We start from the raw sequence: 26,612 nt of genomic DNA, 5'->3' as shown, positions 1-26,612 counted from the left end.
TACAAGCTAACACCTCCGCTGACACGTAATTTAGAGTGTCCTCATTTTCCTGATCCTCCTTAAGCTTCCTGCAGTGTTTCTTAAAGTGGCCTTTCTTATGGTAGTAAAAGCATTCAACTTCTCCACTGGAACTCTCACTACCCCTGTTATTCCTATGTTCTTACTTCCCGTTGTACTTCATCTTGCCATTCCCTTTAAACTGAGCTACCAAAGTTTATTCAACCTCATTTCTGCCCCTGAAGTAGATGCAGACATTTTCCCTAATTTTCTACAAACTTCCTCAGATAAGGCGTCATCACAAATAGCTGAAAATTTCAAGCTATTTTCTCATAGCGAATTGGACACCGCGATCTTCATCGTCTCCCAACTGTTAGGCAAATATGTCAACAGTCTCATAGCTTTCACCTCCTCTTCAATCTTGACACCCATCACTTCTAACTTGTTCAAGATATCGGTAAGCTCGTTAATGTGGGAATTCACCGAGATTCCCTCCTCCATGTGGATATTAAAATACTTCGTCCATAGAAATATTTTTGTATTGGCAGAAGTTTTTCATACCTGTCTTGTAAGGCCTTCAACAACTCTTTTGCAGTTGTCTCTTTCGCCACGAGACTACATACCCCCATTGATAGTGTCATTCTGATATTTGCAACAGCCTGCTCATCCATCTCATTCCAAGATTTGTCTGTCATATCCGCTGGTCTCTCCCCCAAAGTCTTGTGTATCTTCTTGCACGTAAGAAGATCTTTTACTTGCATCTTCCAAAAACTAAAATTCTCTCCACTGAACTTCAGAACCCCTTCATAGTAATGGTGTACGTGATATTTGTCTCCCATGACTCTGAAACCTACGCTCTGATACCACTTGTTGGGAAAAATTACTCACCGATAATATTTTCCCCTTCCACAGTTCGTCAGTGAAAACTAAGTCACACACAATATTAAGAAAAATAGGGAAAGCACAGAAAACGACACAAGCAATTTATATTGGTTCGCCCCAACTATGGGCTACGTCCAGTCTTTCGCAACAACGGGTTCTACTATGATTTTGGGATAAATACAACGGGTCTCACAAACGCTCTACAAAACTCTCTCTAGATGCCGCAACAATGGTCACCTAGCTTTTAAGCACTACGACAATAGCTACTTAGGAATACAGAATGAAAAACCTCACTAACCTCACGAGAACGGGCTGCCGACAAGGCACTACAGATCAAGTTCTCATTTTGTTCTCTGCCAACTCTACTTGCCGCCACTGCCACGTTGGTGCACCAACACAAAACCTTCAATTCTCACGGCCAAAATTTTAGGGTAGACGGCTAGCAACAAAAAGTTTCGTTATAAAACAAAACCTAAAGACAAGAGGTAAATTGGGCTTTAATGTGTATTTAGGCCCAATTCCTTCCTTTTAATTTGTATTTGTTTTGGTTCCATTCATTTTCCCAACAAAAAATTATTAGGAAAAATCTACCTACAAAACTAGACTAAAAGAAACTATTCTTACCGAAAAGACAAAACTGCGATGAACGATCCTTGAAGGAACTTGGAAAAGCAACCACAACTCCTCTAAGGTGTGATTTAATACATAGGATAGATGATTGGGAGGAAATTTTCAGATTTGTTTACAAATATTCTAGGAGGAAGATGGAAGAAATATACATATGAAACTTAAAGAGGAAAATCTAGGAAGATGAGACAAACTCTCCTCCCTCTCCTTCTTGCATGGCCGAATACTTAATGGGGAAGGGGAGAAATTTTTGGTATTCCCAACAAACTTAGTTAATGAATGTGTCTCTTGGGTGGAAGGTGGGTTATATTGCCTAATCATGGTTAATGGAAGGTAAAACTCTCTATATTCCCCCAATTAAGCTAATTTTAATTAAGGTAGAAAAATAAAGAGTAAAATAAAGGTAATGTGGGGCTTTACTTGGTTAATTACCTTATAATGAAACTCTGGGTAAAATGTGTGAAACTTTATAAATACTCAAATAATTCTACCATTACAATTACCATAATTCACAACATTTATCTAATTACTAAAGTACTATTGCTAATTTTGTTACTTAATTACAATTATAATCTTGCTAATCTTATTAACCTCTTATGCATATTTATTTTTTATTATCATACATAACTAATTAAACATTGATAAGATGAATCAATAAATTTCGTTGTAAGTTTCTTTTGATAACTACATAAAATTAACTTGTGCTTAATTAGTTAGAGCATAAGAAGCCTACAATTATTAACTAAGATGGATTAAAGTTTATTGACATAAAATTGATTAGATTTGACTAGCTTAGCTGAAAGACAATAATAATATAAAGTCACGAAAATACTCTTAAAGGTAATGCAGGGCATTACAATCTACCCTCCTTAAAGGAACTTTCTTCCTCGAAAGTTACCTACGGTTCATAATGGAGGCTCAGATATTTCTCTATAATATCTTTCTCGTTTTCCCACGTTGCTGCAGATACTGAGTGATTCCTCCACATAACTTTCACCACACGAATCTCTCTATTCCTCAGCTTTCTCGTCTCTTTGGCAATGATACATATATGTTTCTCTTCATAAGAAAGATCCTCATTCAGTTGAAGTGGCTCAGGATCTAAAACATGGAAAGGGGACGATACATACTTTCGTAACATCGACACATGGAACATATTATGCATCGCTGACATATTTGGTGGCAGTGCTAATCGATAAGCTACTTGACCAATGCGTTCCAAAATCTTGTATGGTCCGACATTTCAAGGACTCAATTTCCCCTTCTTTCCAAATTGCAAAACGCCTTTCATGGGAGCAACTTTAAGAAACACATGATCTCCTACTTTGAATTCCAAATCCTTACGTCTATTATCAACATAGCTTTTTTGCCTACTTTGAGCTGTTTGCATCGCTTACAAATCAATTGAATAGCCTCATTCGTAGTTTGAATTAACTCAGGTCCTAATAAACTTCACTCTCCCACTTCGTCCCAATGGACTAGTGATCTACATTTCTTTCTATATAGAGCTTCAAATGGAGCCATACCAATAGTAGTTTGGAAAGTATTATTGTATGCAAACTCCACTAGAGGTTGATGTGTATCCCAACTGCCTTTGAAATCTAAGACGCATGCTCTTAACATATCCTCTAGAATCTGATTCACCCGTTCTGTCTGCCCATCTATCTGGGGGTGGAAAGTTGTACTAAATTCTAGCTTAGTGCCCATAGCCTTTTGCAAACTTTTCCAAAAAAGAGGATGTGAATCTAGCATCTCTATCAGACACAATGGAAACTGGAACACCATGAAGCCTTACAATCTCTTTGATATACAAATCTGCCCATTTTTCCACCGTATAAGTAGCTTGACCAGGTATTAAGTGCGCTGATTTAGTGAGTCTATCCACAATTACCCAAATAGTAGTATAGCCCTTAGTAGTCCTTGGAAGACCGGCTATAAAATCCATTGAGATATTCTACCATTTCCATACAGGAACACTCAGAGGTTGCAATAGTCTTGCTGGTTTCTGCTTCTGAGCTTTAACTTGTTGACAAGTCAAACATTGACTAACAAAAAGCGCTACCTCTTTCTTCATATTGTGCCACCAATAGTGTTGTTTCAATCCTCGATACATTCTTGTGCTACCAGGGTGCACAGAAAATGGTGTGTTATGGGCTTCTTCCAACACCTCCCTTCTAATGGAAGGATTTGAAGGAACACATAACCTATCTTGGAAAAGTAAAGCAAAATCTGAGGATAATGTAAAGTCAACCTTGCCAACCAAATTTCAAAACTCCACCAACTTCACATCTGTCTGTTGAGCATCAATAATCTTTTGTCTTAGAGTTGGTTTAACTGTAACTTGTGCTAACAATGCTTTAGCATCTCCAGGAATTATCTTAACTCCAAATTCTTCTAATTCATTTACCAATTCCTTTGAGGTGACAGTAATAGATGTCATATGAGATGTGTTTTTACTCAATGCATCGGCTACAACATTCGCCTTTCTTGGATGATAATTGATCTCACAATCGTAATCTTTCACAAGCTCTAACTATCATCGTTGCCTCAAATTTAGATCCTTTTGAGTAAAGAAATACTTAAGGCTCTTATGGTTAGTAAAGATCTTGATCTTTTCTCCATAAAGATAGTGTCGCCAAATTTTCAACGCAAAGACAACTGCTGCCAATTCAAGATCATGCGTGGGATAATTCAGCTTGTATCTCTTTAGCTAAAGCGAAGCGTATGCTATTACTTTACCATGTTGCATAAGGACACAACCTAGGCCTTTCTTGGAGGCGTCACTATAGATTATCATCCCTTCTGTTCCAATTGGTATTAGGACCGGTGCTGTAACTAATCTTTTCTTTATCTCTTGGAAGCTCGTCTCGCAATCATCACTCCACGTATAAGTAGCATTCTTTCGAGTAAGTTGAGTCAAAGGTGCTGCTAACTTTGAGAAGTCTTGTACGAATCTTCTGTAGTAGCTTGCAAGACCTAAAAAATTACGTATCTCTAATACGTCGGTAGACTAGGCCAATTGCTCACAGCTTAGATTTTTGATGGATCTATTAAGATTCCCTTTCCAGAGATAACATGTCCAAGAATCATACTCTATTAAGCCAAAACTCACACTTAGATAATTTAAGATAGAGTTGATTCTACCTTAGAGTTGTTAAAACTTTCGTGAGGTGTTTTTCATGTTGCTCCCTTGAGCTAGAGTACACAAGTATATCATCTATAAAGATTATAAACTTAACTCTCTCTCTCGATTTCTCTCAAGTCTCAACTTTTATGTCTTATCGTCTCACAACTCCAAGTGTGATTTGTTTATGCAAGGATATGCACAGCAGTGTATTTCCGATTGCAGCTCGAACTCGGCCTCCGGACCGATCTGAATACTTGGGGCGGACCTGCACAAAAAGGTGAGCACTCCGACGATCAAGTCAGTACAGGTCGGATTCTTAGTTTAGTTCGAGGTCAGAAATCATCGTACCTGATCGTGGAGTGAGGTCCTCTACTTATGGGTGGTAGTCCCGCTAATCTCGCGACGGTTACACCCGGTAATCTCGGGACCGTCGGTTACACCCGATAATCTCGGGACTGTTGGTTACACACGATAATCACGCCGCTGACAGCAGCTCACATCGGCCCCTACCGAGCTTCCCGGTAGGTCGGACCTTGGCCAGGTTCACCTCGGCCCTCATACTTAGCACCCATCAACGCTAACGGTGGTGATCTCGGCAGTCCGAGCTGGGCATGACTCATAAGTCATCTTGGAGAACCAATAGGGGTCCTCCACGTGTCCAGCGTATTCTTTCCCCCAAACATTGGCCCCCTCTCTGTCTGGTCCGATCTCGACCTGGCAGAGAAATTCATTCGACTTGCTTTGGACGCGTGGCGATTTCCTATTCGTGGGAAAATATAACCGTTGCGGTAGATTTATCGTCGGAATATTCAAATATTTCGACGCTTCGGATCTTAGGGAGGATCCTAGCCGCTCGTTTGATTACACGTGTACGGTGGGGAAATTTTTCCGGCGAGCTATAAATACCCCCAGTCCTTCAGGTCATACCTTACGTTCCCTGAATTCTTGGAGTTCGATCTGAAGGTAGCTCGAACCCTTGGTAGGTCGGTCTCTTCCCTCACTTTCTCTTTCGAACGTAGTTGCCATGTCGTCCTCTTTTAGCAGCAACTTAGGATCCGATGAGGATTTGGCTCGTAGGTTAGAGTCCGAGCTCGAAGAGATAGAAAACTTTAGGCTCTCCGATGACGGGGAGGATAGTGATGCCTCCACCTCGGGTCAGGGTTTGGAATACCCTTCTAGGCTACCTGAGCGTTACCTCAGATCCCTTCGTAGGGGGTTCGCTATTCCTGAGAATGTCCTCCTTAGGATGCCGGAGGAGGGGGAGAGAGCTGGCAATCCTCCGGAGGGATGGGTCACTCTCTACTTCAAAATGTTTGAGTACGGCCTCAGACTTCCCCTTCACCCTTTCGTCCAAGAGTTTCTTTTCCGAACAGGGCTGGCTCCGGCTCAAGTGGCCCCCAATGGGTGGGGTGTCATTTTTGCTTTGGCCATCCTTTTTTGGCTATGAGCCCGGGATAGTGAAGAGGCCGAGCTGTTGGACGTAGACCAGCTCCTTGCGTGCTTCGAAGCGAAAATGATAGCTAAGAAGCCTTGTCGGTTCTATATGTGCCCAAGGAAAGGCGCAGACGGTATAGTTAAGGGGCCGACCTCCATCAAGGGATGGGTGAGGAAGTGGTTCTACGCTTCTGGGGAATGACTGGCAAAGGACGAGTCAGGTCGTTCCTTCTTTGACGTTCCCACTAGGTTTGGGAACCTAGGTACGGAGTAGTTCTTATTTTTGTGATAACTTCTTTCTTGTTATTCAGGTCTAACTCAAATTTTGTCTTTGTGCAGTTTCAATCCGACCAGTCCCCGAGCTTACGCAAGCCTCCTTCGACACGCTGAAATACTACAAGGAGCGTTTTCTGAGGGGTAGGAAGGTCGGAACCTTGGTGACCGACAAGCTGCTGCTTGAGTCCGGGCTGCTAGACTACAACCCCGCAGTTCGTCCTATTGAATCCACAAGGCCGAACTCCGAACTTGGTATGCCGAGCTTGCTTCCCTCCTTTTTCCTCTGACCTTGTGCTGACCCCCTGTTCTCTATTTTGCAGGCATGGTTTGCGGATTTGCAAGCAACGTGAAGCGCAAGTCCAAGGGCCGAGCCCATGCTCTTGAGGCCGCCCAGAGTTCGAAACCTGCCACTCCCGCTGTGGTAGGACCAGCCTCGGAAGATCCAACCCCAGTGATCGAGCTGGAGTCTTCTTGGGGTCCCTCGAGGGAGAAGCGGCCCAGGGATCAGACCAAGGCGGTGGACGCTTTGCCTTCGGGCGAGGAGGTGAGGGAGGAAGTCCCTCTGAAGCGAAGGAAGAAGAAGAAAAAGACAACCTCCCCCTTGGAGGTCGGAGCTCATAGGGTCTTGCCTGCGAGCTACGCAGATCGGGTGGACGATCCCGAGGCCAGGATGGGCGGGACGTCCGACGTGACGGCACGGTTCAGAGTTGAGCCGTCAAGTTCTGGGGTGAGGGACCAGGTGTCCCGCATCTCGGCCGCAAGTTTGGACCGCTGCCTAAGGAGGGCGTCCAAATTTGTGAGCGACCCAGGGTCCGTTCTGCAGAGGACCATCGACTACGCTGCTGAGGTAAGACTAGTGTCTCCATTTTTGCTTAATTTACCTAACAGGTAGCTCGGTCTAATTCTCTTCCTTGTACCTTTTCTCAGGCGTTCGTTGCTTCCATTCAATCGGCTCTGGCTGTAAAGGCCGAGCTGGATGGGAGGGAAGTTCTGGCAGCGAGGGAGAAAGAGGAGTTCTCCGCTGCCTTGGAGGCTGCTTCCTCCACCATGAAGGATGAGCTACTGAAGGCTCACTCTGAGGTGGAAAATTTGAAGGCCGAGGTGGAGACCAAGGCCGAGCTGCTGAAGAAGGAAGAGGACAGACGCAAGGCCCAGCTCCGAGCTGCTCATGCCATCACTAGGGGCTTGGAGAAGGAGAAGTTCCAACTCCTCAAGGAGAAGGACGAGATGCTCCAGGCGCTTGAAGCGAAGGAGGAGGAGCTGAAGCGTGCGACTGCCGAGCTGGAGACGGTGAAGGAGCGTCTCAGCAATGGAGTCCTACTGGAGGAATCGTTTAGGCAACATCCTGACTTCGATGGATTTGCCAAAGACTTCTCTGACGCGGGCTTCAAGTTTCTCATGAAGGGCATTGCCTCCGACATTCCTGACCTTCAGATCGATCTCAGTGGTCTGAAGAAGAAGTATGCCGAGCAGTGGGCGTCTGGGCCTGGCGACACCTCTGGCCCCCAAGCGGTTGTGGATAAGTAGGTCAGAGATCTGGACTCTGACTACTCCGACCTCGAAGAGGATCAGGTCGGCACCACTCAAGAGGGCGCTCCTCAAGCAGGCGCTTAGGCGACCACCCTTCAAGAGGCTTTTCTCTGTCTTTCTTCTCTTCTCTTTTGTTTTTTGTAAGTGTTAGGGCAGAGCTGCAAGGTCTATAAGCCTTAGCTCTGCTCTCCATTCAATAAAGAGGCTCCTATTTGTTCTTACTTTGTTGCCTTCCTTTCTTTGCTTTTTCTTTAAGCTAAAGCTAATGTCACCTCGCACCTCGTACTTTTGAGGTCGCGCCTTCAAAAATTCTTGAAATTTTGAATTCGAATATCTGTCTAGTGTTCAATGCATTGCACCAACTCTGGATTTGTTAACATCGCACCCTTAACTTAAAAACGTTAAAAAGCTAAAATCCAAAGTCCGTAGCTATTCTTCATATCGCACCTCGTACCCTCAAGTTTGGAGTCTTGATCATTTTGAACTTTTCACATCGCCCCTTTACCTTGAAGGTTTGAATTTTAGGTTCGTCAGTGATTTTGGCATCGCACCTCGTACCCTTAGGTTTTGGAGGATTGGATTTTAATCGACTACTGGAATGTGATCATGTGGGAGTCCGTGGCCCCCATTTAATTTCTGGTCGAACTCGGAACCATGAAATTAAATCATCTCATTTATTCTGATCATAATTCTTGTGAAACAGTCGTTACAGATCCATTGAATACCCTTTTGGCATTTCAAGGATAGTAACGCTTCAGGTGCTCCGCGTTCCACGGGTGCGCGAGGACGTCTCCTTTCAGATCGGCCAATACGTACTTCCCAGGTCGGATTATGCCCTTGACCTCAAATGGGCCCTCCCAGGTCGGATCAAGGGCACCCACATGGGTTTGGACCCTCCTTAAGACCAGATGTCCGACCTGAAAGGTCTGAGGTCGAACGCGGGCGTTGTAATGTCTGGCCATTCTGCCCTGATATTCCGCCAGGCGTAGCTGGGCCATTGCTCTTCTTTCTTCCAACAAGTCGAGGTTGAGGAGCAGCTCTTCCGCATTTACCGTAGGCTCGTAATGCTCGACTCTGTCAGATGGCATGCCGATCTCAACCGGGACGACAGCTTCGGAGCCGAAGGCCAGGGAGAACGGGGTCTCACCCGTCGATTCTCTTTGGGTGGTCCGGTACGACCATAGAACCTCTCGTAGCTCCTCGGCCCACCGGCCTTTCTTGGAGTCCAGTCTAAGTTTGATGCCTCGCTTGATGATCTTGTTGACTGCCTCCACCTGCCCATTTTCTTGCGGATGTGCGGGGGACGAGCTAAGGTGACTTATGCCAAGCTTGCTGCAAAAGTCTTTGAACTTGCCGTTGTCGAACTGCCTCCCATTGTCCGTCACAATGGCCTGCGGTATACCAAAGCGACATATGATATTTGTCCATACGAAGGACGTGACTCTGGATTCCGTTATGTGGGAGAGCGCCTCGGCCTCGGCCCACTTTGTGAAGTAATCCACAGCAACCACAGCAAACTTGGTCTAGCCCTTGCCCAAAGGGAAAGGACCAATGATATCTACCCCCCACTGCGCGAATGGCCACGGGGCCGAGATGGGGGTGAGCAGCTCGGGAGGTTGGTGGATTATGGTTCCGTAGCGTTGGCAATTGTCGCAAGTTCTAACGAATTTCTTGGCGTCCTGGCTGAGGGTCGGCCAATAGTATCCTTGTAGGATCACTTTGGCTGACAGCGACCGGGCGCCTGAGTGATTGCCGCACACTCCTTCGTGGATTTCTCTGAGGACGTACAGGCCCTCTTCAGGGGTTAGGCATCTCAATAAAGGCAGGGAAAAGCCGCGTCGGTACAACACTCCACCTCGGACCACGAACCGAGCTGCTCGCCTTGCCAACTTTCTGCGCTCCTTGGGGTCTTGTGGTGAGTTGCCCCTAATGAAGTCCACAATCGGGTCCATCCATGAGGACTCTGGAGCGCCGATCTTCATCAGATCTGGCTCTGAGATCGAGGGATTATCTAAGATCTCGACGGGGACCGACCTGGCCAGGTCGGTCTCGTACGCCGATGCTAACATGGCTAAGGCGTCAGCATTAGAATTTTCTGCTCGGGGAACCCGGCGTACTTCGTAAGTTCGAAACTGGGCGAGGTACGATCTGACCTTGCCCAAATACCTCTCCATTCGAGAGTCTTTCGCTTGGTACTCTTCCTTGATCTGGGACATGCATCTTGATTTGGTTGTACCCAGAGTAGGTGTCCATGAAGGTAAGTAGTTCGTGCCCGGTCTTCTTTTTTGCTTTACAGGTCGGAATGACGGATCTATGCTGAGGCGATGCGTCATAATTTTCGGGTCAATGCCAGGCATGTCCTCATGGGACCACGCAAAGACATCCGAGTTGGACCGGAGGAAGTGGATTAGCTCCTCTCTGTTGGTGGCCCCCAGCTTGGTTCCTATGCTCACTTGCTTCTCGGGACTAAGCAGAGGAACAAGCTCGAGCTCCTCAGTGGGTGCGGCAAACTCCCTCCTCGGCGGGTCGGCCTCAGACTCGAGCGTCCCATCCCTACTGGTGAGAGTTTCAAGGGCGCAGACCGATGTACCTTTGAGTGCGGAGGCATAGCACTCCCTTGAAGCGGTCTGTTCTCCTCGGATCGTGCCTACGCCATTGGGGGTGGAATACTTCAAAACTTGATGAATTGTCGAGGGAATGGCCCGAAATGAATGGATGATGGGCCTTCCAAAGATGGCGTTATAGGCCGATCTACCGTCAATCACCACAAACTCGGCCATTTGGGTGACCCGAGTTTGGTCCTGTCCAAGCGTGACCAGCAAGTCGATGCAACCCTCTGGGACGACTGATTCTCCGGAGAACCCAACCAGCGGTGTCGGGCTTTTCTTCAATTGCGACCTCGTCCATCCCAGGGCGAGGTAGGTCGGTAAGGATAGGATGTTAGCAGATGCGCCTCCGTCTACCAGCACCCTCCTGACCACCACATGATCAATCAAGGGAGCGATCACAAGTGCATCATTGTGGGGCAGGTGAACCTCCTCCAAGTCTGCACCGTCGAAGGTGATTGAGCAGGTCGGCCTCTGCTCCCTGATGATACACACCTTGCGCCTGGCTGCACGAGCTAGCTCCTTTCTTTTATGTCCGGACTGACCCCCGCTTGGCCCTCCGAAAATGGTATTGATGATCGCAGCTCGGTCAGTGCGCCGGGGCGGCGTCCTCGAACGCTTCCGCTCTTCCTTTTTTTCTGTCGAGCTGGTCCTGGGTTTTCCCACAAATTTCTTGAAGTAGCCATCCTGAATTAGATCTTCAATTTGGCGCTTCAACTCCCAGCAGTCCGACGTGTTATGGCCGTGCTCCCGATGGAAGCGGCAATATTTGTCCTTGCTGCGTCTCTCCGGGCCTCTCCGAAGCTTCTCAGGACGTTTGAGTAGTTTTTCCATTCCAGACTCCTCGATGTTCGTTAGGATCTCGAAAATTGGAATCGTGGTCGGGGTGAAGCGTTCGTAAGGTCGGCTTCTGGTAGGTCCGTTCTCCGCCCTCCGATACTCAGTCCGGCCGCTGGAAAAGGATCCCTTGTCCTTGGACTTGGGATCTGTCTTTTCTATATCTTTTCCACTTCTGCCTCGGCTGATTTTTCGTTCTGGTCGGCCGGTTTTGGTTCGAAGGAGCTCCTGTCCATCGATGACTTTCTTCGCTTTCTGAAGCACCTCGGCGAAGGTGGCCGGGGCCTCCTCTCCGAGTTTCACCATGAGGGCCTCGTCGGCTAGACCGGTGAGAAAATAGCACATGGCCGAGTCGTCGGAGCAGTGTGCGACCTTCAACTGCGCCTCCTGGAATCTGGTGACATATTCTCGCAGCGTCTCACCCTCCTTCTATCTGATGGTGGCGAGATGGGTCGCTGTCTTTTTGTCATAATGCCGAGAAGAGAACTGGGCGAGGAACTCCCTTCTCAGCTGAGAGTAGGTCGAGATCGACCTGGCTGGCAGTCTCCGATACCACAATCGCGCGCTGCCAGTAAGCGCGATCTGAAAGGCGCGGCATTTGATTGCGTCTGATGCCGCTTGGAAGTCCATGAGGCCTTCAAAGACCTCAACATAATCCTTGGGGTCTTTCGACCCATCATAAGGTTTCACAGTAGGAGCTTTGAACTTCGGAGGGATCGGTGCTTCCAAAACGTCCGAGGTGAAGGGCGATTCTCCCAAGTCGCCATCGTTCAGTGGACCTTCTTTCTGCTCACATTTAGCCTTTAAGGCCTCCACCTGAGCGTCGAGCTGGCCCCTCAGCTAGTCGAACTCCTCCCTGGTAATCATTCCTGCAGGAGTTACTGGGTTGCGAGAGGATTCAGCCTGCTTGTTGGAGCTCCGGTGTGAGCAGGATGGTGACTGTCCTTTTCGGAGGGATGAGTCTCTCTTTCTGTTGAGGTGCTCACGAAGGTCTCCTCTCTGGCGAGTGTGCCCCTCGCTCTCGTTGTCCTCGGGATGTTCCTCCTCGGCTGGGCCGAGGTGGGAACCCCTTTGCTCCCGTATGTCAACGCGCGTCACTCGATTTTCAGATCGGGACCCTGCGCCTGCGGCTAGTATCATTTCATTATACATTTCCTCCATGGACCGCATTTGTGTGCGCATTGCCTCCATTTCTCTCTGGAGTGCATCAAATTCCTCACTCGCTGGAGCCGGGGCTGGACCCCTGGCGCCCTTCTTAGAGGTCCCACCTCGGCCACGGGTGGTCTTGGATGTCCTCGGGTGCGCAGGCGGCAGAACAGGCGCGGTGATTCGTGCCGACCTGCGGAGGGGTTCTGTTGCCGGGCCGCCGTGGCCTTGCCCCTCTACCACTGCCGCTCCGACCTCCCTCTGGTGGGCATCGCTGGCGGCTAGAGTCCTCCGATCCGCCGTATTGGTCGAGTTTGCTGGTTGAACCATTTTCGCTTGCGTATTGGTTTAAAAGGATTGGGATGACTTAGATTGTCGTTCCCCACAGACGGCGCCAAATGTTTATGCAAGGATATGCACAGCAGTGTATTTCCGATTGCAGCTCGAACTCGGCCCCCGGACCGATCTGAATACCTGGGGCGGACCTGCACAAAAAGGTGAGCACTCCGACGATCAAGTCAGTACAGGTCGGATTCTTAGTTTAGTTCGAGGTCAGAAATCATCGTACCTGATCGTGGAGTGAGGTCCTCTACTTATGGGTGGTAGTCCCGCTAATCTCGCGACGGTTACACCCGGTAATCTCGGGACCGTCGGTTACACCCGATAATCTCGGGACCGTTGGTTACACCCGATAATCACGCCGCTGACAGCAGCTCACATCGGCCCCTACCGAGCTTCCCGGTAGGTCGGACCTTGGCCAGGTTCACCTCGGCCCTCATACTTAGCACCCATCAACGCTAACGGTGGTGATCTCGGCAGTCCGAGCTGGGCATGACTCATAAGTCATCTTGGAGAACCAATAGGGGTCCTCCACGTGTCCAGGGTATTCTTTCCCCCAAACATGATTGATCATAAATTGCTATAGTATAAATTCTTATTTGCTCAATCAATCTAGTGGTTTCAAAGTTTCAGGTTTTTTGTTCAAATTCTTTTATTTTTTATTTTTATAATATATTTTATATTGTTGATTGTTGAATACCTTAATATGTGAGATTTGTTTACATTAGTTTACTTATAATATCAATATTTCTACAAGAAAATATGAATCTTGTTGATGCGGAAATTTGGCCTCCTGGGATCTCGCCAAATTCACATCAATCTTCTATAATAAATGGATTGACGAGACCTGCAAAATAGAATAAGAACTAACGACCGGTGCGAATCTTGCTACACAGGTTCCGATGCTTAATTTAGGATTGGAGTAGTCGAGTATGGATAGTATGGTAATTTGGCGTAGCAAATAGTAGACATTTGTAGCATAGTAAATAGTGGGATCTTTAAGCATACCTTTAGGTTTGGCTCACCCTCCTATTTATAGAAGTCGAATCCTAATCCCTTCAAGATTTACATCAGTCGAATCCTATTCCCTTTAGGATTTACATAAGTCGAATCTTATTACATTCGAAAGATCTAGACAGAGTGGATCTCATGCTGCATTCAGGACCGAGTCAACTCGGATTGGGATTGTGTGAGGGTGGGGAAGAATCGATGGCCGAGAACTCTTCAATGTCGAGAAGGTTTCAGAGCCGAGGTCTGGTCAATGACTGCTTGACGCTAACCCCGGGTCGGTTATAGCCAGCCCGGGTTGTCGGGTCCCAACCCACTTACCTTGCTTCGCGGGTCTGCTTTTTCTTCGACTTCATTCCTCCTTTTCGGTTGTTTAATCTGATCTCCAATTTCTTCCTATAACAATAGCCCCAACTCTCAAAATAGAAGGCATAAAGCACGTTAGGACTTCTATATTAAGAGTATTTGTCGCTGTCAGTTGTCATCATTATGGGCTGGCTATCCTAACCCCCATTCTCTTTTGTTGTAGTTGGCTATAATCAAGTCTCTTAGGCACTACTATACGGTTAGTTTTTACCGCTAGATTTTGGCCTTGGGATTTAACTTCTCAGCAGGGCCGGTGGTAATTCATTAGGTTTCTAACCTATTTGGCTTCTGCCCATGATTCTATACCCCAGGATTCACTCTTGGGTTTCTAACCTATTTGGCTTTTGCCAATGATTTTATACTCTGAGTCTAGTCGACCTTAGGTTTCTAACCTTTTGGCTTTTGTTGGTTTTTTACCCTAAGTTAATTAATGCCCCTGGGTTTTTAACCTATTTTGATTTTTACCAAATGGTTTCTACTCCTCGGTTTTATTGATTGGTTAGGTTTGCCTGTCTTTTGTTTTAACCTTGTTGGGCCTATACACGTGCCTTTTAGCATCTTTGGGATTCTTTTCCCTGGTTTTACTGACTGGCTTCTAGCTTTTCGGCCTACTTCTAAGTCTGTCCCAGTTCGAGTTCCTTGACCAGCTATTAATTTACTTACCCATGCCCCCACTTGAGAGATATTCATTTAGAATAAAAGATAAGCGCTCAAGTAATAAAGGTTTAGTTACATTTCAAATGTCAAAAGTCTTATTCAGAATATGTTAAGAGATAATTGCTCAAGTAATAAGGAATTAATTAAATTTCAGATGGTATGAGCTTTTTTAAATCACAAACAAGTAAGTATCTTTGGAAACATAATATTTGACTTTATCAACATGCAGTTGCCAAAAAATCAGTCATAAATTATGCGGTCGACCAAATATGCAATTACCAGAAAATTAAACCTAAACTTTCATAATCACAAACAACCAGAATTACACAGCAAACTTACCATTGTCTGAAGTAGAAACTCCATACTTTAATCAATTGCTTTTCAAGGTAGTGTAATAGCCTTCTCGTGATACTCGTCATTCTTTTTTTATTCTCGTTTTTTTTAACTAGATTCTCATACTGCAGGTCCTCTTAATATTATCCTTATCTCCTTGGTGGGAGACTTTGTTGTTGTGGCTTGTTGCTGGGAGTACCTTGGAGTTTTCAACAAATTTTTTGAGGAGACCGTTGCGAATGAGATCTTTCTCCTTTTCCTTGAGACCATGATATCCTTGTGTTGGATGGCTCTGACCCGGACGGAAGAGGCAATATTTTCCTTTAGTTTTTGTGAGATGACACCTCTATCTTTTTGGGCCATCTAGGTAGGTCCTTATCTTTTATCAAGATCTATTCGAGTGGGATTGTCGTTGGAGTATACCTCTCCAGAGGTTCTCGTTGAAGCGAGCCACATATTTTTTTAGGCTCTCCATTAATTTCTATTTTATGGTAAGAAAGTAGGCCACATCCTCCAGATGCCCTAGCCAACTCTTTGAAGAAGAAAATTAACTTCCTCCTCAATTGTCGAAACCAGACGTGAGTCATACTAGTTAACGTGAATGAAAATACCTTGCCCTTAACAACTTTTGTCACTCCGTAGATGTCAATCCATCCTCTGTATGCATCTAGGTGATCAGTAGGAACTGTTGAGTCGTTGTATTGTATGATAGCAGAAAATTTTGACCTTTAGAGGGACTATCTTTTCCACGAGTAGTGAATCTGCCTGGTAGGCGAAAAAGACCTGGTCAGAATACGAGGCCTGGTCAGCCGAAGAATCTTGGTACGCGAAAGAGACTTGGTCGGCAAAAGAGACCTTACCAATGGAAGAAACCTGGTCGGCCGAAGACACCTGGTCGGCAGAAGAGACCTTACCAACCGAAGAAACCTAGTCGACCGAAGACACCTGGTCGGCAGAGACCTGGTCAGTAGAGACCTGCTCTGCTGAAACCTGATCATGCCCTGAACCTAGTCATTCCTTGGATCCAATCATGTCCTGGAGTCTGGTCATGTCTTGGATTGGGTCATGACCAGTTATATAGTTTGCTTGTTAGGTCTTTGTAGTAGCTTTGTTCTTCTATGGACCTCGGACGAGCGTAGGTTGTTTTTTCTTTTCTGTATTTGTTGACTCGTTTATCCCAGATTCTGTTTTGGAATCCGTCGATTTATCTCATTTAGGATCTATCCTAGAATTTGTTGATTTGTTCATTCTGGGTCCTGCCTCATAACTTATTGATTTGTCTTTTTCTTGGCTACCTCAGGTAGGCGAAGCCCCCGAGTCGTGCGACATTCGTCGTCAAAAAGTTGCGTCTGCCTCCAGAAGACATGTCAATTTGTTTCTCCCAAGATCTCCTTGGATCTAAGTAGTTCTCGGTCAATTCTTTGTCAATCGTCTTGACTTTTAGTTCTTAGTCGTCCCCATATACGGCGCCAATTGTTGATGCAGAAATTTGACCTCCTGGGATCTCGCTAAATTCACATCAATCTTCTAAAATAAATGGATCGATGGGACCTACAAAACATACTAGAACTAAAAACCGGTGTGACTCTTGCCACACAGGCTTCGATGCCTAAGTTAGGATCGGAGTAGTCGAGTATGGAGAGTATGGTATTTTAGCGTGGCAAATAGTAGAGATTTGTAGCATAGTAAAGAGTAGGGTCTTTAGTCATATCTTTAGGTTTGGTTCACCCTCCTATTTATAGAAGTCGAATCCTATCCCTTCAGAATTTACATCAGTCGAATCCTATTCTCTTCAGAATTTACATAAGTCGAATCTTAGTGCATTGAGAAAATCTATACAAAGTGGGTCTCATGCTACATTCAAGGTCGAGACCAAGTCAACTCGAGTCGGGCTGTGCGAGGGTCGGGAAGAACCGATGAGGTTCTCAACCATTGGACTTAGAACTCCTCAGCGTCGAGAAGGTCTCGACGTTGATGTCTGGTCGGCAACTGCTCCGCGCCGACCCCGGGTCAGCTATGGTCTGCCCGGGTTGTCGGGTCCCGACCCACGTACCTTGTTTCGTGGGTCCGCTTCTTCTTCGGCTTCATTCCTCCTTTTCGGTTGTTTAATCTGATCTCCATTTTCTTCCTATAACAAATCTAAATATGAAAAGCTTAAGAAGAAAATAAGAATAAAAAAACTTATTGTAATGTATATGAAAGTTTTAATTAGAATATCATGTATGATGCATTCTAATTATAATATATATATGATCCATGAAGATAAGAAAATATTGATTCTAAATTAATTAATTTATTGGTAGAAAAATATCTCATTAGAGAAAGTTATTTAAAAGTTATTTAAGTTTTCAAAGGATGAAATTTCTAGACATTCCTAATATTCATTACACACTAAAAAATTATCTAACGGCACCATTATAGAAATGGGATAGTTTACCCAAAGGATTTTGATAAAGTTTATTGTTTTTGTTGTAAGTTATTTAGTACTAAATCTAATACAGTCCATTAGGGGATGAAGAAGTTAAAGATCAATCTGAGTTCTCTAGAAGTCATGAATCTAGTAATGAACACAAATATGAATGTTTGGTTTGATTTACAAATTAGATTGTTAAAAAATAAAACAATTGATAAAGATATTTAATAATTAATTAATAAATAAATAAAACACTGGAATAAAGTATTAATCAAAATTATTATCGTTAAAAATCTTGATATATTATATATTAATGTCTCTCTATCAAAATTTTGCTTAAAGCCTTATTTCACCACCACTCTAAAGTCAATTCTATAGGTAACAACATCCTAATCCAAATTTCAACCTCATGTCCCTAATTCTCATAAATTAGAAAATAAAAAATTAAGAAAGGTTAGAATCCCAAAAATTTCCTTTTCATCCCATATATCTTATTTTGGGTGTTTGATGAACTCAATATTTTGACCAAAGGTTAACTTATGCTCTTTTCAAGGGGCTTTTTTTAAATGATTTATCAACAACTCAAGCTATCTCAATTCAAATATTAAATAAGTTAAATTATAATTCTAATCCCTAAAGGTTTACCTTTATGTCTAATTATGCCTCAAAAATTCAAAAGGCTTCATTTTACTTTATCAAGTTTTAAGATTTATCAAGTTTTAAGATTCATATTTTACTATTAAAATATGAGAAGGAATTAAGCAAATTAATAGACAATTTATTTTGTTGCCAACTAATTAACATCTACATATAACTAACATTTCATTACATGAAGATGACAACACACGCATAATTATATATCACACGTCACTTTCATATAAATTCAAAGAATAGGTAGGGTTAAAAATATTTTCAATGGCTAAAAAAATATTTATGTTACTTGTTCTTTATTAAATATTTTAATGACATCGCTTAATTTAAACAGCGAGAAACAATATTATTAAATACATTGCAGTTTTTTTTTCAATAAAAAATAAAGAACAAGAAACAAAAAATAGTTAACAAATACGTTCTTGTTTTTCTTAATTAAAAATTAGAAACGACAAACATGAAACGAAGATGTTATCAAATATATACGAAAATTATATTTTTATTATGGTTAGTTTAACTTGGTCCATTATCTAAGAGCATATGAATGAGACAAAGTTCATACTCTAAACATTTCGATGAATTAAAAACGTCTTTTAACCTAAGCCTATTTGGAACCACCTTCCATGTGAGAAATATATCTCAGTTTAAAATATTTTAAAAAGTACACACAATTATATGTTGTGATATTTATTTATTTATTTATATTGATAATGAGCTTGTATTTTATAATTTGATTGATTGTGTTAGCTGCATGGACGTATTAGGGTCTAAATTTATGTAAAAAAAAAAATAGAGAAAAATGAGTAGATTGTAGATGGACAAAAAACAGTTTAGAGACCATTTGTTAGGTTTTTTAACCAAACTATGTACTAAATTGAAACTTTTAGAATAATAGGTGTTGATGCAAGATTTGGATTCGAGTTCCAATGTCGAATGCTACAAACGAACACCTGCACAAAAAATGAGATTTGCACATCAATGTGGTGCTAAGCATTCCCAACACACGCTCCGATACCAAAGTCAAACAAATGGTTTGGTTAAGTTCGGTAGCAAAGATTAAGGTTGCGTAAAACATCTCTCTCCTCTTATTTATGTTGAATAAGAAAAATGATGTAGAAAACATAGGAGAAAACTATGTCGTTGTGCTGTGGAAGAACCACTACCTTGAAAGCAATTTCAACATGACCTTGTTACCAAATCGTACATATGTCGGTTGCTCTCCAGGATCAATACAACACCTTATTCAAATGTGCACTCGTCAGATAGGATTGGAATAGAAGCTCAAAAGAAAAGAGAAAGAAGAAGAAGTTCTAAAATTTTTTGAAGAAGGAAATTAATTATAAAGTTAATGAAATTAATTTTAAATAATTAAAATATTTTCGTGCAAGCATGGGTTACCCAAACCCGTATGACGAAAGTCGACGTCAACGCTTGTGTAGAGAGATGTTTTGAGCTACTCCAAAGATCATTTACAAGCCCACTAAAAGGCTTTTCCATATGAACTCTTGTCCCAATTGTGAATCTTCACGGACAATGGATGTGCAAAAAATAAAAATAAAAAATGTTCTAAAGATAATTGTCATTTCCAACCGTCTCCCACGAATGATAAATAGTAAAAATAAAAGTTTCTTCTGAGCAAAGAAAAGAAAACAAACTTAAGCGTTAATATCTTTCAATTTGAATTAGTGAATTAGTGCATAGTGAATTAAGACAACAACTTTAAGTAATGAAAGTGAATTACCTCTTAAACTTCCAATAAGTATGATTGAGCCCCCACAACGCGTTTTAATCCTTGTTTTCGATTCTACGATATAAATTCAAGTGCTACTAATGACCATGCACATAAAATCTCAGGTTATCCTAAATGCTCTAAAAGGAGACCCTTTTACTCTTTCATAAAAGGCGGCCTCATATTTACAATCATTCAAAAATTGAGATGTAAAAGCTTTAAAAGTTATCCATCAAATCCACACAAATCACACCCAAAATAAAGGGCTATGAATTTATATAGTACATTACAACATAAATGTAAAGCATTAGGGTGTTTTACACCTCTATGTCTCAAGCGTATATGCATTCTTTTTTCATTGTATACGCTATTTTTGGCAATTCTTATGGCAATTTGTGAGTCACAATGAATGGATATTAGTACAGATTTTCCTCACAATGGCACGTCTCCAAGAAGACTTCTCAACCATTCAGCTTCTTGTCCTGCTAGCTCAAGTGCTATGAACTTAGATTCCATCGTGGAACGTGTTATATAGGTCTCCTTTGCTGATTTCCATAAAATAGCTCCACTTCATCGTTATTTGTTACCCAATTTGCATCATAATAACCTTCTAACAATAGGAAATTTGTTAAAATGCAAACAATAATTCATTGTACTTCTAAGATACCTTAATAAACGATGAAGAGCAGTCCAGGGTTGTGAGTAATATCTACTTGATCTATATATTCACGGCATATGTAATATCTGGTTTAGTATAGTTCATCAAAAATATGTATAACACTACCTATAACTTTTGCATATTTAGATTGAGATACACTATCACCCTTATTTTTCTTAGGACTCATGCTAACATCATAAGGTGTTCTTATAGGAAGACTTTACTAATCTTTTGTCTCCCACTTCTCCCAGGTTTAGAATCAGTCACAATATGGGGAGTAGAGGTAAAAGAAATAAATACCTGATTACCACCAGGCTCTCCAACATTCTTAAACAAAAGAAAAAATATTTTTGAAGAATACAACTTCTCTGTACTTTCAGATTGATAAATCACTTAAACATAAATATATAAGTAGGCCTATTATGAGTATAACCAACAAAAACGCAGTCAAAAGTTTTAGATTCAACCATAGGTTTTTTGAATTCTCGAAATGCCACTTTTGCTAAGCACCTCACACTCTCAAGTAGTTTAGGTTAGGTGAATAACCTTTTCAAAGTTCATATTGTGTCTAATCTAGCTATAATCCAGCTTTTTATGAGGAACCTTGTTAAGAATAAAATATGCATAAAGTGCAGCTTCTCCCCACATGTTTTCAGATAAACTATAACTCAAAATCATATCATTCATCATTTCTTTTAAAGTTTATTCTTACATTGTGCTATACCATTTTGTTGAGGTGAATATATAGCAATAACTTCATGAATAATGTCATTTAATTCACAAAATTCTTTAAGAGATTTATCACTATATTCACCACTTCTGTCGGATTTTAATCTTTTTTATCTCTTTATCCAATTGATTTTCTACTTCAGCTTTGTATTTCAAAAACGTCCTACTTGCTTCCTCTTTTAATTTTAAGAGATAAATTTTTGTATATCTAGAAAAATCATCAACAAAATGACAATAGTATTTTTTTTACCACCTCTGCTAGTGGTGTTTTTGAAATCAGTTAAATTAGAATGAATTAATTTAAGTATTTCAATAATCTTGTCATAACCAGTTTAAAAGGTTTTTTTACCAAATTTTGCTTCCACACAAACATGACATTTTTCAATTTCATGTAGTTTAGAAGCATTAATTAGATTTAATGCTTTAAGCCTTTTAATTGATGCACCATCCACATGTTCTAATCTACCATGTCACACATTAATAGATTCAACAATATAAGCAGAACCGGAAGTACTTTCGTTCATCATGGCAAAAACATAAACAATGTTTAAAACAAATAAGTCATCAGCTAAATATCTCTTACCAACAAAGTCACAATTTTTTGTGATGATAACCTTGTTAACCTCAAATACAATCCTAAGCTTAACCCTATTCAGTAAACTCCTGGACACTAAGTTCCTACGCAGTGAAGGAACATACAGAACATCACTTAATAATAAAGTTTTTCCAGTGGTAAGTTTTAAGAGAACTTTCCATTTCCCAGGTACTTTAACAGTAGCCAAGTTACCCATAAAAACACACTCGTTGTCAGCAGAATCCAAGAAGTCGTGAAAAAGGTCACAAATCGAGCAAAAGTGTTTGAAAGCCCCAGTGTCGAGAATCCATCCACACTTGTTCTCCACCAGATTTGCCTCCACGACCACGACAACAATGATTTCATCTGTCTCCGCAAGGTTGGCCTGTAGAGCATGTTTTTGGTCTAGCTTCCATTTCTCTAGTTGCACTGATTGAATTTGTGTCCCGAATTTCCAAGACATAATATATCAACTTGGACTTCTCAATTCTTCCAGCAGAGTTTTTGAATTAAAATCCCACTGTTACTGCAATCTATCCTTAGCAATATGTTTTCTTTTATTTTTTAACATGCCTATTGCACTAGAAGACTCAACAAAATTGGCATTAACAGAATTTATAGACTGAGAAATTAGCTTATCTTTCTGTCTATTAGCATCTTCTGTGCGCATGTGACTGATCAATTCTTGTAGAGTCAAATCTTTTTTTTCTCAGATGGTTGCAAAATAGTCATTCTAGGAAGAAGGAAACTCCTCGAGCAGTACATTCGCCTAAAGAATTTCATACATCTTAATGTCCTTGTATAGTACTAGTCGCATCACTGAAAAGAGCATTCAATTAGTACTAAGCATGTCATTGAAATTAAGTTTTTAGCAACGCAGGCATGTAGTCGCTAAAATTTACAAATACACGTTATTAGCGACTCAGTGACGAACCGAGTTTCGTTGCTAAAACTTTTAGCGACATTTTTTGTCTTTAAGCAACGTTTTCTTTGTGTCTCTGAAAGCGTAATTTCTTGTAGTGTTCCTTCTCAAATTTGTCAGGGTCAATTTCAGTACTGACTTTTGATTTGTCAAGATCAGTCTAAATAGTAGCACCAAAAATATGGGCACTCCCGAAGTGCTTGAAGAAGATTAGAAGTTTATGGGACTAGCGATGATAATTGGATTTGTGAGTGGTTCCAATTAGGACAAATCTTGAAGCACCTTCCTAGATCTAACATCATTTACAAGTCGCTTTTCCAAACAATCCCCTGTCCCAATTGTGAATCTTCCTAATGTGAAAAAAAAAGATTCTAAACATGATTGTAATTCCAAACAATTTACAGAGGAAGACTCTCCTCTAGTTGGCTCAGGTGAACAAATTCAACCGGGTCAGCTCAGCCTAATTGAGTGGTCTAGTCCAGTCGACTTCACTCGAACAGTTCGACTCACATCTCTTAGATTTTGGTTGACTTCAAGTGAACTTGTTACATTTCACCCTAATGATAGATCTCTAAATTAAAATTAAGCTTAAATCATAGGTACTGAATTAAAACTTTTAAAACTCTATCGCCAAATTTGTAATTTAAACAATATTTTAATGACGAATACATAAATGAAATTATATTTGAAGGCGTAGAAACTCTTATGGAAAATTTTAAGAACTAAAACTATAATATATAATAGACTAGAATGAAAAAATATTTGAAGTAGACGAATTTATATCTCGAATCTTTCGATAATTGAATAACCATCTCTCTTAACCCAAGTCGATAATAACATAACACCTTGCCTGTGATACATATATCGGAATCTAAAACAATGGTAAGTGTTTGCACATGAAAATTGTACTTAAAATCATGTAAAAAAGTACAAACGCATGGTTTTGTAATGTCGTTACCTAAAGAAGCAATCGACCTATCCAAACCAACGATGTGTCGTTTCAATTCACGAGACTTTGCCAATGGCCAACTCCTCACGCACTCTCCTGTTTTCATATATATGGGAAATTTCTTAACATCCAAAAGTTGTCTTCTAATTGAAAAAAAAAAAGTATAACAAAACATTTTCTCCTTTCAATTTTTGTTTTCCAAATTTTTACTTTCTTAGGTATTTTTTGTTAGTTTATGTAGGTTTTTTGGGTAACATTTTTGTTTCTTATTTTTGGTATTTTTGTTTTTGATTTTCTATTTATAAAAAAAAAATCATACATTATTTGATAGCTGTTTTTTGTTTTTTTTTTTAGAAAACTAAATATGTTTAAGAACCGTTTTTGTTTTCTATTTTTTTTAATTATAGAATTAGAGACCGAAAAATCCATGTAAATGCATCAAATAAAAATTTAGAGTGATAGAGAGAAACTTGTAGACCAAAAAAAAATTAGAGTGATAAAGGAAAAGATTAGAGAGGAAAAAAAATTAGAGATTTAGAAATATGTTAGAGTCTCATCAGCCACGTGTTAATGTATTATACGTCAGAAGATACCGAGCCATCTTAATTGCACATTTAGAATATTGAATCAAAATGAGTAAAATAAATCGTTTGGACCTTTCTATAAAGGTCGAGTCGAGGTAAACTTTGTTGGTTGTCCAAAACTTCCTAAAGGTCGAGCTGACCAACAAAGGTCCTAGCAGCTCTACCTCATAAAAGATGAGCAGACACTTGCTATGATTTATTGTCACAAACTAACAACCGTTACTCGAACAAGGTGCTCGAATAGAGTTGCACCTCACTTCTCAGGTACGTGAAATATTCTCTTTCAAGTAATAGAACAGAATATTACTGATTTGAATATTGGAACTATTTACTTTCTTTGTGTAGTTTCGCTCGTTCATCGGCAACACCTTAATCGCAACTTTGTCGAAGATTGGTCAAAATCTTGATCAAACCGAGAGAATATTAGTTATAAAATAAATGTTTAAGAGAGAGAAAAAAGAAAAAATTGAGAAGATATAGTAAAACTAAGAGAAAAAGTATGCTCGGGAATCCAAAATAATTACAATCAAAAATAAAAGTTAAGAGAAAATTTTAAAATAAAAATTTTTTACAGAAAAAAATGAGAATATATTTGTTAGAGAAAAAAATAAATTAGAAAAGAGAGAAAATGCAGAGAAAAAAATTTTAAAGAAAGAAAAATACAGAGGGAGAGAGGTAAAAAGAAACAAAAGCTTCAGAAAAGGAAAGAAAAGTTTTAGAAAAATATTAATTTTTTAGATAGAGGTATGATAGACGAGACAAGAAGTAAAAGTAAGATTAAAATGTAAAGTTAAAAAAAAAAAGGTTAAATGTTATTTTAGTTTTTACTTTTTCGTATTTTTTTTCTCCAAACATTTTTTTCGATCTTTTATGGGAAAAAGATAAAAAAAGATATGTTATAGGAAGACAAAGCTAGACCCGATAGGCAAACTACATCAAAAGTTCATGACCCAAAATCTAGGGTGTGACCAGGGCTAGAACATGACTAGACCCAAAGTAGGTATGACCAGATCCGAGGATGACCAGATCTAGGTCATGACCAAGTCCAGGGTCCCGATCGACCACGACTCGTCGACTGACCAGATCCAGTCGACCAGGTCTGACTACTAGAAAGTCTACTACAGACCACCAATCCTTTGGTTCAACATTTAGTGCACAAGATGCCCACAGTCCAACATGACCAGATCTAGGCATGACCAGATCTAAGGCAGATGTACAAAATCCACAGCATTTGGTCCACAACATGATCAGATCTAGGGCATGACCAAATCTAGGTCATGATCAAGTCCAGGGTCCTATAAGGTCCCGGCCGACCAAGTCTTGACCGACCAGGTCCTGGTCAACCAAGACTCAACCGACCAGATCCAGCTGATCAGGTCCGACTATTAGAAAGTCTACTACAGGTCACTGGTCCCTTGGTTCAACATTCGGTCCACAAGATGCCCACAGCCCAACAGGGTATGTTTCTTAAGGACATCAGGATTCAACCTCTATAAATATAACAGTAAGTCGAACCTTAAAAGTACACTGAAAACCCTATTCTCAATACTCGACAAACTTTCGATTCTAATTTAGACATCGGAGCCAGTGTGGCTAGACCATACCAGTGTTCAGTGCTATTTGTTTTGCAGGTTGACGTTTGTCCTCGATTTCATTATTAACAATTGGTGGAAATTTAGCACAATCGTGAAAGGCCAAATTTCTGCATCAAACTTTAATTGGTTGAGTATTGAGTTATTATTATTTTTTTGAAATAAAAGGAAAATCAAGACATAACAACTAATATGCCATTAAGGCTATGTAATGTGTGTTTTCAAATTCGTAGTCTCTAAACTCTCAAATATTCTGTTTTAGTCTCTACACTTTCTATTTTTGAAATACAGAAACTTAATAAACACAAAACTTTTATAGTCCAATTAACTTATTATAAAATTTTTAATGTATACTAAGTTAATAGACACAACCCTAAACTTGTAGTCTTATAATAATTTAATAAAAAATTAAGAAATTAACAGCAGAGGTTGTTTAAGTTTTTTTTTTTTTTCAATAGGATTTAAACCTAACATATGATTTTGAAGATTTAGGTTTAAATCTTTCTATTTTAATCCCTAAAATTTTAAAATGTCTATTTTAATCCATATACTTATAAAAAATATCATTTTGTTAATAGAATGTTCAAAATATTTAATTTAGCTCTTTCAAAAAGTAATTATTTTGGTCATTGTTGTTGTTTTGTCA

General features: G+C 40.9%; 1 protein-coding gene across 1 annotated transcript; it reads left to right on the top strand.

Annotated features, from left to right (window-relative positions):
- Positions 1 to 6,978: 6,978 nt before the first annotated feature.
- LOC148210054 (uncharacterized) lies at positions 6,979 to 16,136 on the top strand. Its single transcript, XM_088126237.1, has 3 exons — positions 6,979 to 7,190; positions 7,271 to 7,542; positions 15,938 to 16,136. Exons 1-3 carry the CDS (start codon positions 7,014 to 7,016, stop codon positions 16,134 to 16,136), a joined length of 648 nt encoding a protein of 215 aa, XP_087982363.1. The 5' UTR covers positions 6,979 to 7,013.
- The last annotated feature ends 10,476 nt before the right edge of the window (positions 16,137 to 26,612 follow it).

The sequence above is a fragment of the Momordica charantia genome, assembly GCF_013281855.1.
Source record: "Momordica charantia cultivar OHB3-1 chromosome 7 unlocalized genomic scaffold, Mcharantia_2.0 BLBB01000007.1, whole genome shotgun sequence".
In the NCBI taxonomy this organism is placed as follows: domain Eukaryota; kingdom Viridiplantae; phylum Streptophyta; class Magnoliopsida; order Cucurbitales; family Cucurbitaceae; genus Momordica; species Momordica charantia.
This window is presented reverse-complemented; position numbering and strand designations above follow the sequence as displayed.